Below are 27,418 nucleotides of genomic sequence, written 5' to 3'. Positions count from 1 at the left end.
GGGGCCGGGGCCGGGGCCGGGGCCGGGGCCGTGGCGCGGGGCGCCGCCCGCCCGCGGCAGGCTCCTCCCCGCCGCCCTGGCGGGGGGCGCCTGCGCGGTGCGGAGCGGAGCGGTGCGGAGCGGAGCGGCCGCCCCGCCCTGCCCTGCCCTGCCCTGCCCGCCCCGCGGCGCGGGTGGCGGATCGCCGCCCCGGGCGCCGCGGTCCCCGCCGCCCGCCGCTCTCTCATGGGCCTGGCGGAGCCGGCGCCATGGCCGCCCTGTACCAGAGCGCGGACCCGTCCGCCTCGGCCTCGCCCAACAAGCTGCTGGCGCTGAAGGACGTGCGGCAGGTGAAGGAGGAGACCACGCTGGACGAGAAGCTCTTCCTGCTGGCCTGCGACAAAGGTACCGCGCCGCGGCCCGGCGCCCCGACGGCGCGGGGAGGGGCGCCCCTGCGGGCCGGGCCGCGCCGCGCCGCGCCGCGCCGGGCGGCGGGAGCCGTGCGCTTGGCCCGCGGGCCCGGGAGACCGCGACGGCCGCGCGAGCCGTTACGTTCCGCGGGAGCCAGCGGGGCGGCCCCGCTCCGTCAGAGGGAGGCGCCGCCTGTGGAGGCCGCGTCGCAGCTGGCTGCGCTCGCTCGCCGGGGCGGCTGCCTTGAATTCGCGTGGCCCTGCGGCCGCAGCGCGTCGGGCCGGCCGCGGCGGTGCCGCGGGGCCGAGCGGGCCCCTGCGCCGGGGGTGCGAGCTCGGCCCGGGCCCCCTGCGAGCGCGTCGGGTCTGCGCGTCCGTTTCCTTGTTTGGTGGTCGCCGGTCGGTGCGGTGTTAATTCGCTTGCATTGCTTTTTAATAAAGACCGCTAGCATACGTTCATACGCTGCTTTTCTAGGTGACTATTACATGGTTAAGAAACTCTTAGAGGAAAACAGCTCGGGTGAAATGAATATAAATTGCGTGGATGTGCTGGGGAGAAATGCTGTTACCATAACCATTGAAAATGAGAACTTGGACATACTGCAACTTCTTTTGGATTATGGCTGCCAGGTAGGCAATGCACACATCAGATTATCTGAAAATGTTAAGTGTAGTCATTGATCCGCGTGTTCTACTTGTTATTTATGCTTTCTGTTAACCTCTTAGAATCTGGAGGGGAAAAAAAAGTGTCCTAAAAGGACAAAATCGCTTATATTCATTTAGTAATCATGAAGGTGTTTTCTTCTCACTAACTTACTTTTCTGCTGGGGTTTTATTGGCGTAGCAGATGTATATTGACATTTTCAACGGGGTTAATGCAACTCTGAACGTTATTTTAAAAGTTATTTTTGTCATTGGAGGAATTGTATGCATTATCTTCAAGCACTGTGGGTTTGTTTGTTTGTTTGTTTTAACTTGTATTTTTGCCTTACGATTTTCTTCTAAAGCTTTTGTCAATTTTGCTTTAGTCCAGGACAGTTCAGGTAATGGTTCAGCTTTTTTGTTAAAGCTGGTCTCTTTGCTCTATGCTAGAGGTAACTTCTTTGACCCGTACCTGCATGGCCATAGGCAACACTTCTGGTACTGCTAGGAGAGTTTTGTTAAGAATATAAGATAGTGAAGGCTAACAGGGAAAAGTAATATCTTTTATTAGGTTGGTATTGGACAAGAAAAACTGAAAAGTCTTTTGGTACATGAACCACTCTTGGATCTCCTTGTCGGTGGCAACAATAAAAGCTGTCTCTCTCGCTCCTTTTTTTTTTTTTTTTTTCCTATTTTCAAGTATAAATTTGGATTTCTTAAGTTCAGTTAAAAAGAGAACAATATAAATTGTGGGAAAAATGAAAAGCTTGACTTAAGCTTTAGAAGAAGTTTACTCCCCAAAAGAAAGCTTATTTTCCTAGCTTCAACATAGAAACAGGAATGCAGAAAAAAAATAAAGCGGGGGAGTTTGCAGTTTTGCTTCAAATTAACTCTTTATGCAGTTTAAATTATTATTCTTTTCACGCTTAACCTGTTTTCTTTTCTTAGTCATCAGATGCACTTTTGGTGGCTATTGATTCGGAAGTGGTGGGAGCTGTTGACATTCTACTTAATCACCGACCAAAAAGATCCTCCAGACCAACTATTGTGGTTGAGTGTTCTTATTTCTTGGATTTTGGTACTTACTTATTGGGTTTTGGTTGGGGGGTGGTGGACTATGCAGTTTTCAAGGTAACTGTGCTATTTAAAACATCATTAAATGAAGTTCTGTATCTGTAAGGAATTTAGATATAGGGTAATATTTTTATGGCCTCTTTTGCCTTAGAGAATAGAATACTTTATTTTGTTCAGCTGCCTATATCCAGTAATCTTATAAATGCTGAATGCCAGCAGATACAGAACTAGTCTGGAGGGAGGGGGGAAAGAGTGGTTATAAATCTTTTTTTGTGAACGTCTTGCAGTTTAGTTAGCAGCCTTGACCTATGAGCAAATGTATTTTTGTAAAGCTGAAAAAAAAAATTCAGGCAAATATATAAACATTTTTTCATCTTAAAATACCAGGATATTTTCTCTACACTTAAATAGTAAAATAAGCTCCTATACAAAAAAAAAAAAAAAAAAAAAAAAAGAAAGAAAAAAGCCTTATTTCAAACTGGAGTAAAATACACTTCTCTTAGTATTGTGTTCGTGATAATTGGCAGTTTTTTAAATAGATAAATAAAATACATTTCTGCATCTGTTTTTTGTCTTCCAGAATTTATGAGAGGTGTTTGAAGGCTATTATGCACTTTTGTTTATATTCATGTTATCAAATGTGGGGAAAATATTTCGAAGAGGAGCTTCATTGGGAGTATTGTTGAACGATCAAGTTAAATGTATGTGTAAACATTGTAACAAAACTGTATGAAATAAATTTAGATACTTTTTACATTTTCTTGCAGAAACTAATGGAGCGCATTCAGAATCCAGAGTACTCAACAACTATGGATGTTGCGCCTGTCATTTTAGCGGCTCATCGTAACAACTATGAAATTCTTACTATGCTGTTAAAACAAGATATATCATTACCTAAACCTCATGCTGTAGGCTGCGAATGCACACTCTGTACTGCAAAGAACAAAAAAGATAGTCTACGACATTCCAGGTAAGACTTACCAAAAAATGACAATAATGAAAAAAAAATGCCTTAATTCTCCAGTATTACATATGTGAGGTTTACGAGTGGATCTTTTTAATATTTTGTAGCCTCTATTTAGTGGGATATATTAGTTCTTGGGAATGGGTTGTACTTGGGTAGGCTGGTAAGAGATAGTAACTTTTTTTGTTTTGCTGTTTAATTCATTATATTTAGTACGCTGAAGGCTTTTTTTTTTTTTTTTTGCCAGCTGTTTTACAGATTTTCTACCTTGGGAGCATAGGAACTAAGCAAATAAATTTTTTCTTAATTAATACTGCCTTTTTTGAGTCAGAGAGAGAAGGTGGATAATTCTATATCGTGTTTTCCTGAGCGTTTATATTTATGTAGCATAGAATGATCAGTGCAGACCAAAGATGGTATTTTTTCAGTATTTTTGAAAGTAGAAATCTTTTTCAATAGAGATGCAATTGGGGAGAGGGGTTTCCTGGTTTGAAAAAAAAAATGTATCTGTTTAACTCAGTGAAATATTTGAAGACTGAGTGCAATTAAATATATGTGTTTGTCTTTAAAAAAAAAATCACAGAGCTCAAAAGATCCTAAGTGGACTACAATTACAGCATTGCATTTGAGATTAGTCCAGAATGCATCTAAATTATAAATCTAAAAAAGAAGGAGAGTATGAGGATAATTGGTACTGATACTAAAACTACTCCAGGCTGGATCCTGATATCTGTAATGACATGAGGTATCAGTTAGATGTTGCCATTCTTTTCAGCATGAGAAAAGATGTCGGAGTATGCCAAGAAACAAACAGTAGAAATATGAGATAATACCTCGTAATTGAAGCTAGAATGGGTATGATGTGCTGAAGTGATTTATTTTAGAATTTGCCTATCGCAATTCCATACAATAATACATAGAGATGCTGAGACAAGCTGTGAATATGTTGTCTAGGTACTAAGGAACAGTATAGGAGTTTTATCACGGCATTTCACCTGGGCTAATGTATTTTGCTGAGATAGGCACAGACTTCACTGTGCCTTATAGACAAACACATGCTGTGTCTTTCTGCCTCAAAGAAAGCACATTGTTCCTGATTAGGTGGAAAGTGCATCCCATGTAGTAAGTGTTGTTATGTTTTTGAATAAATCATAGTTAATAATATTTGATAACTAGCTACAGGATGAAATTTCTGTTTTAAATACATAACATCATTTTTAATTGGATAATGCTGACTGTTAAGCATAAAAGCAGAATGGAAAGAGGAATAATATTTCAGGAAACCAAATGTGGGGAATATTGGTGAGATTTATTGCAGAGAACACAGGTATATGTATTTGCAGGAAGTGCTTAACGCAGAACAAAAGATATGTGGTCATGTTAGCAACAAGGAGGAAGAGAAGAAGAAAAATCCAGTTAATTTCTTCCCTAAGATGATTGATGATCTTGTCCTGTGTAATTCTCACTGGAGCAACAAGCTTGGAGTGACTTTCGAAGTCATATTGTACACTAATTATCTTTCTTTGTTAAATACCTGAAAGCTCTTTATTAAATAAAACCTAAGTTACTCAGATATACCCACTTGCCAAGTCAAAACAGCGCACCCTGAATCTCCCAACCTCTGAATTCTTTCCCTCTGCTTTGGCAGCTTCATTAGCTGAAGTCTTGAAGGGGAAATAGGGAAATTTTGTAGGAAAGGAGCGTGCATTATGCTTTGATTGCTAGGTGAATGCTAAAGACTTCATTTACTTTCTTTTTCTAAAACAATGTTTGTTTAACCTCACTGTAACAGAAAAGTAAGGCCACCTGTTGAACTCCTTTGCTACCCTGGCAATTCATTATTATTTGGTAAGATGGCTGTTGGCAGTGGCTGACTTAAAAATATGAACAGCTTTAATGTCAGCTGCACGTTTGTTAGTGTCCTTTCAGATAGCTCAGTTGGTAAGACTACCAGATCCTTTTCTGTGATTCATAACAGTATTTCTCTGTGGCTGAGAACTATGAAAAACGTATGACATAAATGGAGGGCTGAGGGCAGAGAAACTCCTGGAGTGGTTCATAGGCTGGAGATGGCAACAGCTTCCCAAGGTCCCTGCCTCAAGGAGGAGTGGGCTGGGCATTGGGCTGGTTCCTGAAGGATGGATGTGCTGGTTGTGGCTTCGGTCCTGGAGCAGAGCTGGGGACTTGGATTAGTTAGTGGGCTGCATGCTGGCGCAGCCTCATGAATGGTCACATCCCTTATCCTAGGAATGGAGTCTGCACTTGGGCTGCTTCTGAGTCATGTGCAGCTTAAGAGACAAAGGTGGCCGTGCCTGTAATGGAATTTTCTCATTTTCAGTGTTGTGTTTGAAATTATGGCCCCAAAAGAGAGACCTTATGTTGCTGTCACGTTAAATGTATTTTCTAAATTTTTGGCTGCATGTGGTATTGCAAATTTTAAAGTAATGTTGTAATGTTAAATTCTGTTACGTTTTGAGCTGTTGTCTGAGACTTCTGATACATTGCGTTTTAAAAAGTATTTTATAGACACATGTTTGAAGTTCCTGGTAGACAAAATCCTACAGAGGATTTTAAGAGAAGATTGAGTGATTTCTTTAGCTGTCTGAGTTAGATGATACGTATATCTCTGAGTGCAACGTTATCAGAAGCCTTAATACTTGTCTACAAAACCAAAAATCATTTTCAAAGCTATAGTATGTGAAGTCCTATTTGAATTATGTTTTAGCAATGCATATACTTAAAAATTGTACAAAACAGAACTGAAAACCTGTTTTAGTAAGTTTGTCTAAGATCTTTGCTTCTGGAGTGGGGAAAGGAGTTTCCCTTACACAGCTCAATAATGATCCAGAGTTTTGGCTACTTAATTATTATAAAAGGATGGGGAATTCCAAACATTTTTGCATATTTTGTTTTTGTGTCCAGCAGCAGAACTGAACAGGTGAGTAATACACTTTTTGCATAAAAACCTGAGCATGGAACTTAGAAGGCGCACAAATCTGGTTTGTTTTGAAGTGAGGAGGATTTTGGATCGAGAGCACATATCCTTGTCTCATTGATATGAAGGAAATACGTGAATTTTTTTTTTTTTGTCTTTCCTTGAGTTAATTGGAACGATGCTGCTTATTTGAAGCAGTTGACATATAAGGACTCTTTTGCCAGCTGCTCCCCACTGTTTTTAATTTAGTTTCTTAAAATAGACAATTGCATTGAATGCTTTACTTCTTTCTGTTATTTACACTGCGCCATAAGCGCTACTGTTTAACACTTTAAAAGGTCAAAATTTTAGCAGTATTGTTTCCTTAACTGGTGACCTTCTGCTGATGTACTGTTAACAGTTGAAATAGCAGTGAGGAAAAGAAAAGAAGGCGCCAATTTCACAGAATCACCGAATTTGACGGGCAGTTTTGATACTCAGAATTCCCATTATTTTAAGTATGTGAAGGACAACAGATTTGGACTAAAAATAATTCATTCCATTGATACATGCATATAATATGTATGTAAGAACATATAATGCTTTTAGTTTCTGATTTTAAGAAACTCGATTGTTCTTTCAAGTTGACTTTTTCTGCAGACTTCCAGAATAGGTTCTAATTTGAAAATACTAATCAAATGACGTATCTTCATTTTGCTTGCTATTCTTTTGCCACAGGTTTCGTCTCGATATCTATCGATGTTTGGCCAGTCCTGCTTTGATAATGTTGACAGAGGAGGATCCAATCCTGCGAGCTTTTGAACTTAGTGCAGACTTGAAAGAGTTAAGTCTTGTTGAGGTTGAATTCAGGTAGGAATTGAATAAATCACAAACCTACTTTAATACTTTTATGAAATGACATAAGTGGAAATGTTTAGCTCAATTGGTTAGAGCATGGTGCTGCTAAAGCCAAGGTAGTGGGTTCAGTCCCCATACGGGGCTGCACTGAGGATTGGACTAGATGATCTCCAGAGGTCCCTTCTAACCTTACCATGCTATGATTTGTGATTTGTGTGTACTAGAAAAGGTTTATTCTCAGTTTTTCATAATTGGGGGCTTTAATACTTATGAGGAAAATAAAATATGTATAAAGTAATTACTGCAGTAATTACTTTATACGTGATGGTGCAGAGGGTTGAAAGTGGTTAACTTTCAAATTTCAGCAGATGTAATGCTAATTGCTGATTTATTTCAGGATCGCACAGCTTTTACTCGTATAAGTATCTCATTAGTACCATGCTTGCACATTTATTTTAATGTAACATAAAGAAGGAAGCACATAACGCTTATTTGTACTGACCTGACTTAAACTTGGAGTTGTTCTGGGTTTTGTTTCTTAATTTTGCTCCAAATAATACAGGAAATCCTAATCACGTATGTGTGCATATATGCATGTATATAGAAAACCTTATGGCTGAAAATGCCATGTCTATATAAGAAACATTCTATGTAATTTTATGTTTAAATTATGCGAATTTTTACCATTTTCGAAACTTAATAGCAAAAAAGTTTATATTTTTTCTGAGAATAAAAAAAATGTATTTAAGAAATCTATCTCAAAAATCATGTCTTTTTATTTCATTTTTTTGTAGATTATTCTATATCTTATTTACATAGAATGAACTGACTTTTGGAAAGATTTGCTCGTAGTTTTAGATTTTAGTCCTTCATGTAAGGAGATGTTTGTAGGTTAAAATTTTGCTATTTAAACAACACTTTAAATAGTCTTAAGTGTTAAACTGTTTCATATTTGAGATGTAGCTTGGCACTGAAATAAATTGTGTCAGGTGAGACTAGCAAATCGTGATTTCTTTTCTTGCATTTATTATATTAATAAATATTATTTAGTGAATAAATTTTAGTTTTCAAGTTTCATGAATAAAAGCAAAACCCCAAACAGCTTATCCTCAAAGTGGAGAATTAAGGAATTCTGTATTATGAATCATCATTACCTATAATATTTTGTGACTACTACATTTTCTCATCTCCCGGAAATAACACTAAATCTTAACTCTTCTTGTGGCCCTTAAGACATAAATAAAAGCTAAGAATTTGTATACTATAACTGTTTCTCAATTTTTATCTGTCTGGTGGAGCTGCAGAATGAACTCAAGTATTACAATGGTCATATTATATGGAGAAGCTTATGCAGTGTTATATTCAGAATGCTTGCATCTTGAAATATAATTATATTTTTTGCCTTGGCATAACACACAATCCAGTTTGAACATAGATAGTTAACAAATTAATTGAAGCCATATTAGTAGTGCGTTATATCTGCTATTTCTTTGCTCTTCAGAAATGATTATGAGGAACTAGCCCAGCAGTGCAAAACCTTTGCTAAAGACTTGCTTGCACAGGCACGGAATTCACGGGAGCTGGAAGTTATTCTAAATCACACATCTAGTGATGAACATGTAGACAAGCGAGGACTATTGGAAGAGAGGATGAATTTAAGTCGCTTAAAACTTGCAATCAAGTATAATCAGAAAGAGGTTTGTCTGCTGTAATTTTGTAGACTTTGCTTACCATATTTTGCTTGTGATTCATTCAATTTCTGATTCTGCCTCCAGACACGGAAATGGAAATAAACTTGCAAGAGTCATATAGGAGAATGTAATACAGAGAATAATTGCAGGTGAAATGTAGGGAATTGGTTTTGCAAGATACTGAGTAGTTCTCTAGTATTTACTTTGAAGAAGTGTGGTGTTTTCTGTATTGATATATAGACTACTACTTTTGCCATCAACTCTAGTAGTGGTAATTATATATTCGAATTATCACTAAATCCTTATCTGGGGAGGTATGGACCAGTAGGCACAACACAGGATTTATCTTCTCATTTGTCATGAGCTCTTGAGCTTTGGTTCAGGCCCTGTTTGTGTCGTTTAATAGTTGTTAGGCTTGTGCTGGTATAACTGGATAGCACCCCTGTTCAGAATAATAGGGCCTTTTAATGCCCTTAATTATTTCATGTAGTAGGTTATTATTGCCTGTATCCTTTGACAAGTTGTAACTCTAGTTTTCCTTTAGTTGGACTCTGTATAGGTATTTGTGGGATTCTAGTACAAGACCCAGGGATAGGAAGAAAGGTTTTTGTTTTTTTTTTCTTTCTGTGCAGAAGTGATAATGATGATCTGAAAAACTATGAAAGACATGAAATGTCTTACGTAAAGTAATATTTCTCAGATTTAAATCTTGAGTAGTTAATTGAATCTAAATGAGAATTCAGACTTCAGTAAAAGGAAGTATGGCACAAGTGTCTTCAGCGCTGTCTTCCATCTTTACCTCCTGTTCTTTATTCTTTCCTTACACAGAAATTCAGGAAATTCTGGAGACTTTTCTTGGTCTTACAGATCTACTCAAATGAAGCTAATGAAGCTTCTGTATATATATCTTCAAACACTATGTTCAGTTTTATGTTTAAAAATAGCTAATTACGTTTTTTTTTTCCCTGAAAGAAATGTAACAAATATGGAAGTTACTTACCAAATAAATACTTTTTTTTTTCTTTGCAGTTACTTAGTAACATTTGCTAGCAAAAATGATGATTGTAATATACAAGTTAAAAAGCTAAGTATTCTATGTCTGAAAACAATGTTTCAGTGTGAGGAAAATACATTTGTATTTAGTGTTTGCAGAAAGCATTACTGTTTGTTCTATATGTCTGAGCTTAAACTGTTTGAGAAACTGTTAAAATGCATAGTTTTTAAAAGTCAGAAGCCTCAGTTACCAAAAGTCTTAGATGAGCATTGCGTGGTTCTGGTATGCATTAAATGAGCAAACAAGCACACTAAACTCTTCTGGATGTTCTTCTGGTTTTAAGCTTGGCTTTTTTATTTTTTATTTTTTTTAACATGGTGGTTAGATGAGAATAACATTTTTTTTGTGTAGTCTGAGGGGGAAAAAAATCTTTGAAGAATGTATTTTATTGCTACCAAGTTTACTAGCGTGACAGTTTGTCTTGAATGCTTTTTAAAATGTAATGATAATATCAGGGTTATTTCTGTTGGTTTTGAAATTAAATTATAATCTATACTGTAGGGCAAATATATTCTTTTGAATTGTATGCAAGTCAGCAACTAAAATTTGAAACTACATTTACATAATTACATAATTCTCAGACCAAAATCTCTTCTTTCGTGGGGCTAATTCAACATAGCTTACTTTGACTTAAAGTTAACCCTGCTGTACAGAGCTATAATGATTTTAAGTAGTACATATAAAATTGACCACTTTGGTTATAATTTTGTGAGGCATTGTTTTTTACAGTGTGGATAGTATCCTACAGTAATAGTATCTTACTCTTCAAATCCAATTACAGTATCTTAAAATATTGTAAATAATGAAGCTGTCTTGGGGTAACGTTATTTATATACCAACTTTCTAAATATTTGAAAATCAAAACTCATTTCTAATCGTACAACTTTTAAAGGTCTAGTATGTGTACTTCATGTTTAGTTGCTGGCTTTAGCAGGAAATGAAAATAATGATGTGATAACTGTAATGAGACCTTAGCACTTTTTTAATGAGACCTTAGCACTTTTTTAATGAGAATTATTTCAACTTTAACATTATTCCCATTTGCGTTTCATCAGTGGCTTTGTGTAGAAAGAAAATGAATTTTAATGATGGTATTCATAATCAATGTGAAGAAACCTGAAGCTGATTTCTCTCTCTTTTTTTTCCCTCTCTTTCTTCCCCCACCGTATTCCAGTTTGTTGCTCAGTCTAACTGCCAGCAGTTTCTTAACACGGTGTGGTTTGGACAGATGGCAGGCTACCGGCGCAAGCACACGTGCAAGAAGATTTTGACTGTTTTGACAGTTGGCATTTTCTGGCCAGTTTTGTCCCTGTGTTACTTGTTAGCCCCTAAATCTCGAGTGGGTCGAATAATTCACACTCCTTTTATGAAGTTCATTATTCATGGGGCTTCATATTTCACGTTTCTATTATTGCTTAATTTGTACTCCCTGGTCTACAATGAGAATAAGAAGAATACAATGGGACCAGCCCTTGAAAGAATAGATTATCTTCTGATAATTTGGTTAATCGGTAGGTATGATTTGGATGAAATAGATGAAAATTTCTGTCATTGATCTCACAGTAATGATTTGTACTGCCCCTTTATGAAACTGGTGTGTTAATAATTGCTTGACCAAGCTTTGCTCTTTGGAAGATAGTGTTACAGAAGCTAAATACATTTGGGGGAAGGAATGTGATGTGTTACAGTAGTTTCTAGCTATCAGAGAAAGCAAGGCTGCTTCAGAGCAGCGTAACAGTACAGGGTCTGACAGAGGGGGAGCTGAGCTCTGCTTCAGAGAGACTGGTGGTGTTCAGGGTGACACAAGTGCGGTTCGGTTGTGTAATAACATACTAGTGCGAATGCTGCATGTTTTCCTAGATTAGTGAAAGTACTGACTTAAAAAGGCACAAGTGGAAAGCAAATGTGTGCGTCTCTCAAATTAAGTTTTGTAGCAAATATAAGCCTACAGTTAACTGATTTTCCCTGATGCTACATTTAGAAATAAAATTAATTTAGATACCATCCTAGATTTTTTCCAAGAATTTTTCATGCATAGGTGGTTTTGTTTGTTATGTAGCATGTTTAATCATTGTGAATCAAAATTTGTTTTCTTAGGAGAAAAAAATTGGCCAACAAACATGAAAAATGACATCTGCCAGCAAGCTAACATTTTTTTTTGAAATTTCTTCCAGCTCTCTTCAGCATTTCTATATAAAAAAGATAATGATCTCAACTCCTCACTTATTTGTGTGTCTACATACAGAATTATGCTAGAATTTGAATATTAGTAGGCAAGTTATTGTTCTTTTTTAATCTAGCTGAGGTCTTCCTGCAAAGAAAAAAAATGATTAAAAATACTCATGCATTGTACACAGATCAATTTTTTTTTTCTGAATTATAAATTACTGGAGTAAACATGCAGTTTATAAATCAACCCCCACACTGTTTCTGTTCCTATTTTGGTACGCTCTAGCTATAGAGAAAAGGAGGATCCTCTGCATTTTTGTTGGATTAATCCAACTTCAAAGAAATGCCAATATTTAGGGTTCTACAAAATCTCTTTCAGAGTTGTGGATGTGAAATTTTTATAGCAACCTGCTCAATTCACGGGGAGGACTTTGAAGAGGTATAAAATTTCCAGTTTAGGGGCATATCAACTATAGTTAACAACTTGATCTTTCTTAAATGAGTCTGTAATGTTTAGTTAAAACCAAAAAAAAGAAGAAGAAAAAATATTTTTGAAGAAAAAAAAAATACTGTGTATATGCTCAAATAGATGCGCATACTCCTTCTAATTCTAATAAATAGAAACCGTGAATTTCCCTTATCCTTGTTTCAAAATACTGCCAGGAGCAAGATATTTTCCCCCATTTCATATTTTTTCCGATTCCGTATGTCATTATTGCTGACTATTATCATCATACCTGAAGTTACACATGTTAATTCTGGTTGATGCAGTAGAGGGAGTGCAGATATAATTTTTGTAGAGTTCCTTGTGAACTTTTGTACTGGTTGAAAATTCATAAAGCCTTTTAACATGTTTTTATTTTTATTTAAAATAATTTAAATTTTAATTTTAAATAATTTGATAGAGAAATACTTGGAAACTTGTGCCTTAGTGTAGGGTAATTAGATGTGTGTCATTTGATTGATGAGGAGTTTAAAAAATAATTATATAGTTGTAAACCTCACAGTTCTTATCTGTATAGTATTTGTGTATGTGTGTGTGCATGTGTTTATCTATATGGAAAACTGTTGAGTAATTTGTGCAGGTTTTGGAAAGACCAAGTCCTTATTTCCAAACACATGCAGGTCTTAAACTTAAAATGCTCAGATGTAAGCTGTTAAATGTTTTCAGATTCACTATCTGATCTTAGAAATTATTTAACTTGCTTTTTGTAACCAAGGTTGCAATTGTTCCTTCAAATCTCATGTAGACAGAAGGTGTGACATTAGGTGGTCTTGAAATTTTTACTGAAAGACTGAGAAACATTTTAATTCTTTCGTGTAATATTTTAACTTGTGGACTTAAAGTAGGATTGAAAAATATAACATAAATTGTTAAATCATATTTTTCACATTTTTTAAATCTTGTATTTTAAATACTAAGTTTGTAGCTTAAGTGCATATTTTGTAATCATACATTGCACTATTTACTTACAAATATTCAGTAAGTTGAAAAACAATCTATTTAGAAAATTTGTGGCAAAGTGAACTTGAGCAAAAGAACCAAATAACAAGGATTTATCTACATTGTCATCCTCCAGAGTTCTACTAAAATATCTTCAAAAAATAAATATGATCACAGCAAAAGTTCTAACACTAATTTAGCAGTGAATATTGTACATTACTAGATAAACTTTTGAAATCATGAATACAGTAATTATTTTTTTTCCAAATTCATGAGCCTGAATGATGAAAGTGCCTTCCTCAGCAAAATGAAGCAATAGAACTCGATTTCTGTAAATAACATATACATTACAGCATCTTTACTTCTCCAGCTTTTTTTACTGATTTCTTTAACAAATTCAACTAAGATACATGCTGATCTGATGGGAGGGGCACATAGGCTCAGGTTTAAAAATATTTTATATGTAACTTGGAAGAAGAGAGATTTATGTGTCTGTAGCTAACTCTGCGTAGCACTTCTATTTTTAACCCTGCCTTGCTACGTTGCAGTAAAGCTGATTGAGCAAGTAGTTGTGCATAAGTATCTGATTCAGATATCCCCCCCCCACACACACACACTTGATTTTCTTCTTACTGGACCAAAGTTTTAGAGAATTTGCAAAGTCCTAAAAGTTAGACCAAGTCTAGTAGTTTTTAACTACCAGTCATATAAATGCTACTTTTCTTTTAAGTATAGTAGCATACATTTAAGGTACTCAAAAAACATTAAATAACCGATAATTCATAGAAATCAAAGGTGTCATTGTATTTAGCCTAAAGGTCCTTTAAGGTTTTGTAAAAATACCAGCCTGTAACAGGCATTCAGTTAGTAAAACTCTTAGCAACAACATTTTTTCTGTACAGTCATGGTTAATGACTGTTTGCCATAAAGATCCGTCATCTTTAAATGTGCATTGCTTTAGGTTGAACTTCTGATTTTTTTGCAATCTTAAGCCATGGTATCTTTTCACATATGTTGCTTGTAAGAAACATTTCTACTGAACATTTGGATCTTTTCAGGAACAGTTACTAAGCTGATTTTTCTTAAAGAGCATTTTATAATACACTTCCAAAAATACGATGCTTTATAAAATATTTTTTGAAAAAGCTGAATACTTTTCTGTCATAAAAAGCATTTGTATTCTGTCCCTCTACCTTTGTTTAATTTTGATCTTTCTCTGCCCATGTTACTCTCCTGTTTGTTTTCCCTCATACCGTCTTTATTGTTTTCTCGTTGAAAGATAGGCTTAAAGAAGTGTCTTGTTGCCTAATAACTAATGCTTGCAGTCCAGTGCATTGTTTTTTTAGTGAAGTTACATAAACTTCCATTTCTTTCTCTTTGCTGAAATAACATTTACAAAAGCCAATTGGAAGTGCTTAATTAAAAAGAAAATTAGTCTATTCAGTTAATGGATTGACTTCTCTTTCTTTTCCTGCAGGAATGGTGTGGTCAGATGTTAAAAGACTCTGGTATGATGGTTTAGAAGACTTCTTAGAAGAGTCTCGTAATCAGCTTAGTTTTGTCATGAATTCCCTGTATTTGGCAACCTTTGCTCTCAAAGTAGTTGCCCATAACAAGGTGAACACCATGTTGATAAATTTGAAGCTCCTCTGGGACAGACTGGGCAAATATAGAAGCCTGTCTTTTAACAGAAAATGGAAGTTACATTTGAGGAAGAGACAGTACTAAAAGGATTAGAATTTCATTTTGATACCCGTGCTTCACTTCGATAGAAAGTATATGCATTTGATGAGCTAGCAAAAATTTGTTCTTGTAACTGTAGTTTTAGTAGGTTTCTGCAAAATATGTGAAGATATATTAGGTGTGGTATAGTGTAGTGAAGTGCACAGTGTTAATAGTTGTTTACAGTGTGGATACAGCTCAGGCATCTGACTCAGTTGTCCTGTGTGCTGTGCGCCATATAGATGTCTAGTTCCCTGGCCCTGCTGCATCTGGGACTTGAAAGAGAAGTTGATTAGGCAGATGGGAGTTTGAAAATACACCAAGGCAGCAGCTCCATGTAGTCAGAGACCTCAAACAGAGTTACTGTCCTCTCGCTTATCTTCCAGATGGCTTGGTTTTCATTTGCAGAAAACTCCCAATGCAGCTTGTCTAATCAGGTATTTCAATTAGACTTATTTGCAAGATCAATACCATACAGAGATAACCTCTGTATTTAGACTGCTTAACATGTTTTTTCTTTTTCTTTCTTTTTTTCTTTTTTTTTTGTTCCAAAATTTTGTTTTAAGCTTTTGATAGCTTTTGGGGTAATTTTTGATAGTTTTTCACATGCTCCAATAACATGTTTTATCTAGTAAAAAAAACGAATTCCAAGACCAGAGAGGTGTATTGTCTTTTTTCTGTGAAAAACCTTTGATTTGGCTGAAGATACATGTTTTTGAAAATTATCCCTTCCTTTCTCTTGCTTATATTGTTAATGGTGCAACATACACCAAGCTGACAGATCTGAATATGAATATTTTAATAATATCCAGGCCACTGCAGTAGCAGCATTATTTTGTATTCCAAACCGAATTGATAACTGTCGGGCAGCAGGGAGGGAAAGAAACTGGTTCAGTTCTTCCAAACATGGTATTTGATCACTTCCCTTGTCCTTACATTAGTGTTGGAGAGGCTGGTAATCTTTTGGAAAGGAAAGCTCCATTTCTTGGAAAAAGAAGACAGTGACTACCATACTGGGCTGCTTTCCCAACCATTTGCTTTGGAATCTGCCTGTCTCTAGTGGTAATTACTTTGCTGTGATAAGAGACTTTTGCTGCCAATTTAAGTCATTACCTTTTTGAAGATGCAGGATTCTTGTCCTATTTAATAGTGATGAAGGGTTTTTTTCCCCCCGTTTTATATAACAAAATTTATTTTTATTCTTTATAATTCTGTAGAATACAAAAAAAAAAAAAAAAGAAAAGAAAAAGAAAGAACGCCCCCTCAACTCATTTCACATCTTGGTTCCATGTTACAAACATTGAAGCCGTAAGAAATAAAGGAAGAGCCGCTGTATCAGCAAGGTGGTCTTGTGCGTGTGATTGCAATGCATAAAAGCGTTTTCATCCCTGTTTCCTACCACCTTTCTGCAGCACGCTTCTGGACGTGCTTCTGGACGTGCGTGAACGCTTGAGCGACTTGTGTTCCTTAGCTTTTGAGTGTCCATTTTCAGACAGCAGGAGCCGATAATGTTGTGAATAATAAATGAATGCTTTCAGCTCAAGCTGAAAGTTAGGGATCTGTGGATATCCATTAAGTAGCTGAATAATATGTAGTGGACACACTTTAAAGCTATATTTACACCAGCAGTTTTCTTGCGACTTCTGTTCTCTATAGTCTTCCATAAAATCCATTGAGGGAACACCAGCACCTATGTCTCTCTAAATCTTTCTAACTGGGATTAAGATCAGCTGTCACATCAGTTAATTAGTTTATTTCGCAGCATTTTAATGTCATTTTAATTGAGACCTATTAGACTAGACAATACACATATTTATAATAATAAATGGTCCTCTTTTCAACCAGCTATGAAAAAGACTGTTAATGGGGAAGCAGAACTAGGGATATAAAGTGAGCATTACGCAGACAAGTGGCAGAGTTTGGGACTGAATTTAAATAATTACCTTCTGGTTCCCTTTGGAGTGGCTTTTAAAATTCCTTTGGCTAAGATTGGGATAGCTGAAAGACTAGTGCTTTCTTTATCTATAAATCATATATGTTAAAGTTCTATGCCATTACCTGTTCTGGAGGGAGGAATGGGAGGGGGTGTGTAAGTGCATTTATGTATTTATAATGTAAATAATTTCAGATTTTCCTTTTTACATTCCAGTTCCATGATTATGCTGAAAGGAAGGACTGGGATGCATTCCATCCTACCCTAGTGGCAGAAGGTCTTTTTGCTTTTGCTAATGTTCTTAGTTATCTGCGTCTCTTCTTCATGTATACAACAAGCTCTATTCTGGGACCACTCCAGGTGAATATTGTTACTGCTTGAGGAAAATATTAAACTTAATTTGCTGTCCAGGTCTTACTGTTAGCGCTTAAAGACAAAGATAGAAAGCAAAAGTAGAAATAATACTTCATAGGTGTGTTTTTAATCTCCTCCTGTAAAATACACTGATTTAGGAGAAAGGTAAAGCGAGGAACGGAAGACAGTGTCAGTTCACATTTTTTTTATATAATGAAATTTCTGTTTTGTTTTTGCTGCTAATTGTACATATACTGTGTTTTTGTTTTCATCTGCGGTTATGTGCTTGTAGCTTAACATTTATACTGCAGATGTCTGCAGGTTGGAGAGCAAAACTTATTTTTAAAGTTCCTTACAAATGATAGTCGTAACTTCCTTTATATCTAAAGGACAGATGAATGAGATGTGTAGCACTGGAGAATAATCAAAAGCCTTTCCATTTGTGTTGGTAATCTCACTGAAGTTGCATGTTGGGTAGAATTGTGTAACTTGCCTTTTTAAAAGAAAACGAAACAAAAACAGTCTTAAGAGTACTGAAATGGCCTTCTATTTGTAGCCAGTAACAATAAAGGAGAATAGGTTTCTTTGTGTTGCTTAAGCCCCCGTGCCCCCCTTTTCTTCTCCTGATTTGAGAGCAGAGATGGAACTTTCTGTTGTGTTTATGTCATGATGTGGGCTTTCTTGTTTTTTGTTTTGTTTTGGGGCAGAACCTCTTATCCTTGTTTACAGCAGATAGTGTCCGGGCTTGAGATCTAATATAGCATTTTACGGAAGTGCTGGTACCTTTTGGGGGCAAGGGAGGGAACCTGGACTATTATTAAAACATCTCATTTAAGATGCAGTTACTTCTCTTGACCCTTTTTAGATTAGAAGGGGAAAAAGACTTCTTTTTAAGAAATGTGAGTGGAAGAATCTGTAAGTCACCTCTTAGTCCTCTGATAGGTACTGTCTATAGAAACTTTTTTTTCTCTTCTGCCTCTCTTCAGTTTGTGTCCTTTGTGCTGACTGATTTTGTTATTTGCCAGTGCAAAGCCCTTACAAACTAAAGCACCTGTATTACTGAGGGAACAGCTTAGTGAAAAGTTGTTGTGTAGGCAGACTTCCAGTTTCTCTGGCCTCACATCCTGGAAAATTTATGACAACAAAGTTGGATTGGACAAACTGTAGTTTTTTTGTACTGATTTTTTTTCCTGATAGTATTTAGTTAATATAGTTGATTGGCAGTATCACTGCTATATTTGCAAGTGTCTGATGAATGAAAAGGTACTTGGACTAAATGGAGTAGTCAGCCAGTGGTTATACTGATGGAGTTTGTCCCAATAGGTCAAATCAATGCTTTGTCCTCTCTTCTAGTGAGCAGAGCTAGTTTTAAGAATCCCTGGCAAGAGTGGATGATCTGAAAGGATCTTGCAAGAAACTTTGTTGCTCCTGGTTACAAGGGCAGAACAAATATTTTTTTTTTGAGAGCAGCATATTTTCAACTCTAGCTCTGCAACTAGAGCTACACCGAAGGAGGGTTTTGGAGTAAATAATTTTGACTCAGATTGCCAGGTCTTGCTTCAGGGAATAGCTGAAAACTTCCATCCTGAAGGTCCAGCTCATTTTAATGATTTAGAGTACTTAATCTTGCTATACAAATAGTTATCATTTATAACACTTTTGTTAAATACGAAATAGTCCATTTGCTAAAAGAATTACTTAGTTACTGTTTTCTTAAGTCATGCCAGAAGGTACTTTAAATAGAATATTCATAGATTTTTGTAGCCACTTTAATTAAAAAATGCCTATTTCTGTTCTCTCTTAATTCTCACCCCTTTCTTTTCCCTAGCTTTCACTGTGTAACTGTATGCAAACTAATCTACTTGCATGCTTTGAAAAACTATTAAAATCTTGATGTTGTGTTAGGCTTGTCCTACAATTTGAACATTAAAATCTCTCCCATGTTTTAAAGAGATTCACTGTTTAATGTCCTATTTATTTATGTACTAGATCTTTCACAGTTTTTTTTTATTAGGAGGCTATGTTATGAAATTTTCCAAGTAAATACAAACAGTCAACAGTCACCCCATTCAGTGGCACACTGAAGCTTATGTTATTGCTGTTGGCCAGTACAGCTTGTGCAATAACTCTTACAGTATTTTCTGAAAGTAGGTCACAAAGTTCAAATGGTGGCAATCAAATATGGTATGGCAACCCAACAGGGTGTGGGGGTAGGTAGCTACTGTGCTGCTACACTGCTATTTTTAAGTTTTTAAGCATTTATTTACTTCATTGGCTTATAAAACTTATTTTAATATGGATTTATAAGTTGGCTATCATTTTTTAAAATTATTTTATTAACAGAAGGTAGAATGCAATTGCCCTCGGTTTGTTTTAACTCAACTGTCAAGTGCTTTGAAATTCAAGATAGAAAGGAATACCGTAACTATATGAAGAAAAGACCTGGTATTTGGGATGTGTTATAACACAATATTCCAAATAAAATTGTAAGTGTTTGGTTTTTTAGAAGGCTAGATGTTAGGAAGTAGTCTGGTAGGGACGAATCTGTGCTCTGACCGAACAGTGTAATTACGATGTGGCTCTGCCTGCAATTGCAGAGTCTCTTTGGAGCTGTGTCTCTGGCAAGCTGAGTGGAGTCAAAGGGAATTTGCTGTGCAGCAGGCTGGGTGATCTGTGGGGGAGCAGGAACTGGGGCTTCATCTCCCAGGAAATTGTCCTTGTGAACCTGACCAGTGCTTCTGTTCTGGATTGCTGTTTGGTGCAGGTTATGGTTCATATAGAATCAAGATTTACATGTACCAATTTATATAGAGGATTAGAATTACCCAACCATATTTTATGTACTTACATTCTTTAAAGTATAAAAATAGTTTTTTATTCTCTGAAGAAGACCCATATGTGCAACTCCTTGTAGAAACAGTAGTTTAAATACTGTAACAGTTGCTGCACTCTTTAGAATATGTGTTTATGGCACAACTCTTTCCCCCCCCCCCCCTTTCTTTGTTAGATTCTCTGGAAACTTCCATATAAGATATTTTGAATTGGAAACATTGGAAACTTAATGAACTAAACTTAGGGTCATGTCTTCTATACTTTACACCCCTCAGGTTTTTATATATGCTTACACACCTGGACATTGTGCATATTTCAAGACATAAAATGTACAGTGAATTAATGTTGTGTTTAGCAAATGGACTTTGATGTAATACTTTTTGATTTGCAGTGAATTATGATACCAAATGTTTTGTTTAATTCGGTATCCATATTAAGTGCTCTTTCAGCTTTCTATGATAGCGTCTGTGTTCAAACACACCTCGTAGTGCTTTTATCTATTGATTTGGGAGCTCCTAGTTACCTTCTATAGTAAATTATGAATGCAGGAAAATGTGTACATATGATCACTTATGATTTATTGATAACAAATATATCAGTTGGCATTAAAATTTGAGGGTTTTTTTAACAACTGGAAAATGTCACTGAACAATCAAGTGTATGATAAAAGGATGCCTCCCAATTTTGTGGTTGTCTTAGCATCTTAAATTTTAATTTAAAATATATATGTGTAAACAAATAGTATTTTTTGGGGGGGGGAGATGTTCAGAGGCTGAGCAAAAAAAATACATATTTTACTGATATTGAGAATAAATCTGTTTCACAGATCTCAATGGGACAGATGCTACAAGATTTCGGAAAATTTTTGGGCATGTTTCTTCTTGTTTTGTTCTCGTTCACAATTGGATTGACTCAACTTTATGATAAAGGATTTACTGTAAATGAAGAAAAGGACTGTGCAGGAATTTTCTGTGAACAACAGAGCAATGACACATTCCATTCGTGAGTTTGGTATCTCTGAAATATCCATGTTATTCTGGCCCTTAAATTTCAGTTTTATTTAACTACTATGAATTGTAACTGAAATTGGATTCACATTTAGTAAATTCACATTTGATGTTTACTTTACCTAACAAGAAATTCTCTTCTTGTTTTATAGGTTTATTGGCACATGTTTTGCTCTGTTCTGGTATATATTCTCCCTGGCGCATGTAGCAATCTTTGTCACACGCTTTAGCTATGGCGAAGAATTGCAGTCTTTTGTGGGTGCTGTTATTGTTGGTACTTACAATGTGGTGGTTGTGATAGTATTAACTAAACTCCTTGTGGCAATGCTTCATAAAAGTTTTCAGCTGATTGCAGTAAGTAGTTTCCAATTAATTATGAATAAGTTCTAGCAGTATGTTGTATGTTATACAATTTACCTATTACAATGTGTAAATTAAATTAATTTTGCAAAATAATGTGAGCTCTGTCTCCGAGCTCTCAAGTCTCGTCCTTCATGAGAAATTATACTTTTATTTGGGTTGAAGTAAAAATAAGCTGGAGAAAATTTGCATGCTGGAAATGTGCAAGACTTTGGCCTTCTGGGAATTGAAGATTTTCTTCATACAGCAGCTGTTGAAGTCAAGATGCCATTTTTGACACGGTGTGGTACTTGTAACTTTAGGTATTTAATATGGGGTTTATTACCTGAATAGCTGAATCTTATATTTAAGCTAGATAACATAGTGAATTGAATATTTATCTGTATTGTGATTATTTAGTATTTGAATTATTTAATATATTAAAATAATCTTAAAATGATAATTAAAGTTAACAGTTTCTAAGTTATGAGAAAAAGTAACTTACTGAAATGGCTTTTAAATATTTTCATGCTCTTCACTATTATTTTGCTTTTGATCTCTGTTAATGTTCCTGATACTTTAGAATCATGAAGATAAGGAGTGGAAGTTTGCTCGTGCCAAGCTTTGGCTTAGTTACTTCGATGACAAATGCACTCTACCTCCACCTTTCAATGTCATCCCCTCTCCCAAGACTATTTGCTATCTTTTCAACAGCCTGAGTAAATGGATCTGCTCTCATACATCTAGTGGCAAAGTGAAACGTCAGAATAGCCTAAAGGTAAGAAATGGTCTGGAAAGTTGTAGACTCTGAAACTGGAAAGTGAATCACTAAGTTGCTGCATGAAGGTGCCTGTCACCTGGTGATCACTGCTAAAGTAAAATAGGAACTGCTGGATAACATGTGTTGCATCCAAAATAAAAATAAATGAAAATAAATTTTACCTATTTCTGTTTAAGTCAGTTTGTATTAACTTCTAGTTTGGGGGAGTTTCAGTAACTCTCCCAGCCCTGGGAGTTAACATACTGGAGACATACTTTAACTGGTGGAAAAAGTGTAGAACCCTCAAGGAAGTATGTGCTAATATCAAAAAACGATGAGGTTAGAGTATGCTTTGAGGAAGGTAATTGGTTTTAAACATATCACAGAGATGTCAAAATAAGTAACCAACAGGGAACACTGGAACCTCTCATTTTGGAGGGAGGGATTATTTTTCTTAAATAAACATTTTTATTGTACCCTGTAATTATGCAAACTAATTTTGCATCTCCTTGCTGACAAACTAAAATTAGACACTTTATAGAATATACACTTGTAAACAAGCATTAGAGAATATAGAAGTCTTAATTGCTCATAGGGCTGTTTACCAAGCCTGATAGATTAAAACTATTTTTTGCTGGAACACTAGATTATCATTTGATCTAAATTTAACTGACAATTTATTTGCATTGTATGCTTATGCAAATTGAGATGTGTGTATATATATATTATATATATATATATATATATATACACATATAATTGCTGGATTTTTGTTCATATTTATTCTTTCTATAATGTACACAGCCTTTAGGGCTCAAAAGTAATTTTTGTGTAATAAATGTTTAATGTTTGTTTAAAGGAATGGCGAAATCTGAAACAAAAGAGAGATGAGAATTATCAAAAGGTGATGTGTTGCTTAGTCCACCGTTATTTGACTTCCATGAGACAGAAGATGCAAAGTACAGATCAGGCGACTGTGGAAAACCTAAATGAACTGCGGCAAGACTTATCAAAGTTCCGAAATGAAATAAGAGACCTGCTTGGCTTTCGAACTTCTAAATATGCTATGTTTTATCCAAGAAATTAAGGCCTAACTTTTCAAATGAAAGGTGTCCGCTTTTTGATACCTATAATTGAAAGTATTGGCCTAATTCTCTTGCCAGACCAAATAGAAAAGTCTCCCATTATTGCACAATATTGAACTTGAAATTGCATTTGCATGAGCTGCAGCTAGATGCAGAAATGGTGGAGATAAATGCAAAAACAATAATAGTTGTTTTTTAAAGCTCTTAATTTTATTGTGTATATAAAATTTGTATATAGGAATTTTTTGATGTTCCTCAAACTGTGGCTGTCGGGTGTTAGAGCTTCGTAACTAGCACAATATAATTATTTCTTCTATTTTTGCTGTTTGTTCCTTTTTGATACTTGTTTTCAAGTTGTGGAAGAAGCTTTTTAAACAAAAATCAGAACTACATTTATTTTTAATAGAAAAGTTGGGTAGAATAGAATAACAGAAGATTTCCAAAAAGCTGGAAATTACATTTGACGGTAGGTTACAGAGCATTTGAAGACTGTGTTGCTCTGAAAGAGGCAGTTCTAGTGCCAAGTTTTGTATATTACGTTGACTATGCTAGCATTTATAGCATATAGGAAAATCAAATCATCAAAACTCTTCCCATTTGTGGGAAAGTTGAAATCATTTCTAGAATATTCATGGTTAACATATAAGACAATCAATTCTTGCTTGGATTTTTTCGGTGGTGCCTCGACATATGTTCTACTGTGAGGGTTAGGGTTGGGAACAGAATTTTAAAACTAGTTTATGAACTTTCAGTATGCTCAATATCTTTAGTTTTTATCTGGATGATAAATAGTTTTTATTTGAGTTAAATTAAAACCTATGACTTAATAAAAATGAGGTGCAGTGCACGAGAGCTATTGTTTACAATGCTGAACAATTCCCCTCTGAAATACTGTACACTTCTTTCTGTGAGAACATGCATTGTGACTGGTTGTTGGACACATGTAGCATTAGGGTTTACTATTGCCAGATTTTACATGTCAGATGTTTAACCTTACTTCCTTTTTTTCTTCTTTTAACATTAATTGTTGCTAAGTTTAACTTTTTTGTTTTTATCAGGGCTATTGTGAAAACACGTGATTTAACTTTGCTTACAATGAACAGTAAGGGCTTTGTGGATTTTCTGTGCTAGAGGGTCCTATATAGCTTTATATGCTTATATATGTAGTTCAAGTTGAAAAATTGTAATTGAGAAATGTGATATTCCTGTATTTTTAATTACAAGATAAATATATTTATGAGAGCTAAAGCATTAACTGATGGTTTGTTTTACTGTTAAGGTGGTGTTCTTCTAAAAATGGTTCTTACGTCCAGAAGGCGCAGGTAGCCCTAATGGTCTTTGACTACAGTAGATTTTGGGAGATTGATAGTGTGTGGAGGCTTTAAATGAATGTTCACTTTTTTTGAAGGAATTCTTATAAAGCTCTTTCTTGTAAAGGTAATATATTTTCTTTATTATGAAATTATGCATATCTGAGCTAGGGTTTAATATTATGCTTCCAGAAGTCCTACACTTTAGAGACATTCTGAATAGTCTGTTGGATTTTCATGTGAATAAGAAGCTAACCTCCTGTGTTCAAAACAGAGGATCATTTGATTTCTTTTTCTTTTTGTATTTGAAGGGGGATCTCATGTTTGAATGCTACACCAACATAACAACTGTGTGCTGTATGTTACGTATTCCTGAGAAAGGAAGCAAATAAAGCTCTTTGAAAAATATAGTTGTGTTAGTGCATTTCAACTATGACTAATATTTATCTCAGGTACTGTATTGAAATTAATTTCTTTGTTGCCTTAAGGTGATAGGCTTAAGGTGGCTGGTATTAGTATGTTTTTGTTTGTTTTTTCTGCCCTTGTGGGACAGTTAATTTTAAGTTCATTTAAATGGCACAATGCAGTGCTGTGAAGTAGTGGCGCACTAGCTGTGAACAAGTTGGACTGGGTTTTAGGTGCAGCATTAGCTGCTTGGCACTCAGCCCATGCCAGTTAATTCTTCTGGGAAGCTGGGTTTGTTTCTCTACATAAAGCAGAATGCTAATGCAGCAATTCCTGGTCACTTTTGGTATGTAAGCAGGGTCATTCAGAGTGAGCTCAGTCACTGGCTCTGTGTTCTACAATATGGGTATGACCACAGGAGGAATTGTATTACTTCAAGGCATTTCTTTGGAGTTTGGAGTGAAATGAGGAGTTCAGAGCTTTTATTTGCCCCTGAAATGTATATCTGAAGTGATGAGTCATGAGAGGCTTGTTTTCTGCAATGCCTGAGGTATGATGCTTTGCTTACCATTATAATCTGAGCTTGTTGCAGTCTTTGTAATTTCTAGGGTAATAGCTCCAAGAGTTCAGAGTTCTCTATATTCATTACTGTCTTACTCTTTAGATTTTTTTAATTCACGTGTACCAAACATATTACTGCTTGCTTTCTTGGCAGTCTGAGACTGGCCATACCTTTATTAGTCTGCAGCTGCTCGGGCTCTGAGTTCTCCCAGAACATGGACACTTGCAGAACGTGGTATGCACAAAAACAAAACTTAAGGAGCCTGTGATACTTGTTTGAACTGCAATGCTGAAGGCTAAGCAGCAGCAAAGTATGGCCAAAATTAAATTACAAAAATACCCCGAACAAAGTTCCAGGTCTGAATTCCATCAATTGTAGATCCTTATCAGATCTAGCTGGTAAGACCTCTCATGGCCTCATCCACTGAACGAGCCATTCATTTGTCCATGAAGACAAATACATTCAGATGATACAGTCGGTCAGTTATATCCGTTTGACGTGGATCTCCTCCTCCAAAAAGGCTACCACTTTTGTCCAGTGCAGTGGTGTATAGTATGTAACTTTTCCCTGCTACTTGTGTGATATCACCAATTTAGTTCAGTGTGGTAGTGTTGTGCAATGCTGTTCATTTTTGTCATTGTTATTTTTTCTCCTTTTAAATTAATGCATTTTTTTTCCACAGAGCTATCTTTACCCAACTTTTTTTTTGATCTTGTAGATAAAGAAAGGAGATGGAAAATTTCATGCCACCGTCATTTGCAGCCCAACGGTGAAAACCATTCATTATCCCTAGTCACTTTGCTCTCTTGATAAAGTATGTTTGGTTGCTCATTACTTCTGTTGAAGTACTTTCAGAAATTATATTGCAGTTGTTTGATTCTCTTTGTTTGCAGAATGGATTTTAAAATCCGAAAAATCTGAAATTTATTGTTACTTTTAAAACTGCTTTCTTCTTAGAAAGTTACCTACTTTCTGTAGCTGATTTTCACTTGAGAAAACTGGCAGTGTTCCGTGTTTCTTTGTGCATGCCTTGGCTCCTGTTTCCCCTTTGCAGGGCCACTGCACTGTCTATGCTTTTTTTTCCACGAATGGGCTGATCAGCCTTGGCTCTTCAGTGCAGTAGCAGAAATCCAGTTAGGTTCTATGTGCAGTGAGCACATAAGTCTAAGAGGGTGTATTTATGTGGCTTTTGTGTATCCTCCCTACTGCAGTGTGTTTGCCAGCCCTGGGAAATATGTTAGAGTAATTTAAAATGTTAAATAGAACTTACCTTTATTTTGTGAAGGAAAAAGAAGATGCTTTTTGAGGCTCTGTGAAAAGAAATGTCCAGACTGGAAAAAAACTGGTCTTTGGAGAGAGTTGAGGAGAGCAGGCAGACAGGAGCCTTCCCTACTTACTGTTTGGGAGAAAAGGAACAGACTGCCAGGCTCTTCATGCCTTACTGGAAAAAGCTGCATGACAGATGGTCATGTCCTCAAAAATAGATTATTGTAGTTCAAGACAGTTCTGAGCATGAGTTCCACCCTGCTTTTCTCCAGGCTGGTGCAGGGGAAAACAGACAGTACAATGCCTAAAAATCCTTAATCTATATAGGAATTGCTACTGGAAAGTGAGGTGTAAAATTACAAAACTGATTTGTAAATCAGTATCACTATCACTTCCATAGGGAGAAATGCCGTTTGGTTTAGTGAATAAGGCAAAGGCATAGCGATCTGGAAAGTGTGGTTATACCACTGAGCTGCTTTATAACCTTTTTGTACCTTTGTTCCTCACCCTTCTTTTGTCTTCTGCCTAGCTATCCATTAAATCTTCACTGTGCTGCCTAGTTGCACCGTGACAGTACATGTTGGCACTATATATGAGAATCAATAATTGAAGGAAAACCATAATTCACATTTGCTAATGAAATA

General features: G+C 36.2%; 1 protein-coding gene across 1 annotated transcript; it reads left to right on the top strand.

The window, feature by feature from the left end:
* Positions 1-182: 182 nt before the first annotated feature.
* Positions 183-24,949, top strand: TRPC1 (transient receptor potential cation channel subfamily C member 1). Its single transcript, XM_062582852.1, has 13 exons — positions 183-384; positions 865-1,019; positions 1,980-2,081; positions 2,873-3,075; positions 6,722-6,853; positions 8,343-8,538; positions 10,761-11,097; positions 14,677-14,816; positions 17,071-17,214; positions 20,867-21,042; positions 21,200-21,401; positions 21,970-22,164; positions 23,006-24,949. The coding sequence occupies exons 1-13, from the start codon at positions 249-251 to the stop codon at positions 23,231-23,233; spliced, it is 2,346 nt and encodes a 781-aa protein (XP_062438836.1). The 5' UTR covers positions 183-248; the 3' UTR covers positions 23,234-24,949.
* Positions 24,950-27,418: the final 2,469 nt, after the last annotated feature.

Source organism: Rhea pennata, chromosome 9, assembly GCF_028389875.1.
Source record: "Rhea pennata isolate bPtePen1 chromosome 9, bPtePen1.pri, whole genome shotgun sequence".
In the NCBI taxonomy this organism is placed as follows: Eukaryota; Metazoa; Chordata; class Aves; order Rheiformes; family Rheidae; genus Rhea; species Rhea pennata.
The sequence above is the reverse complement of the archived record's forward strand: the minus strand, read 5'-3'. Positions and strand labels throughout refer to the sequence as shown.

Bases quoted from the DNA above. Each gene is read 5' to 3' on its own strand.
- TRPC1 (XM_062582852.1), top strand. From the start codon at position 249: ATGGCCGCCCTGTACCAGAGCGCGGACCCGTCCGCCTCGGCCTCGCCC. The intron at 11,098-14,676 runs GTAGGTATGATT...CTTTTCCTGCAG, and splicing joins TCTGATAATTTGGTTAATCG to GAATGGTGTGGTCAGATGTT. The intron at 22,165-23,005 runs GTAAGAAATGGT...GTTTGTTTAAAG, and splicing joins AACGTCAGAATAGCCTAAAG to GAATGGCGAAATCTGAAACA.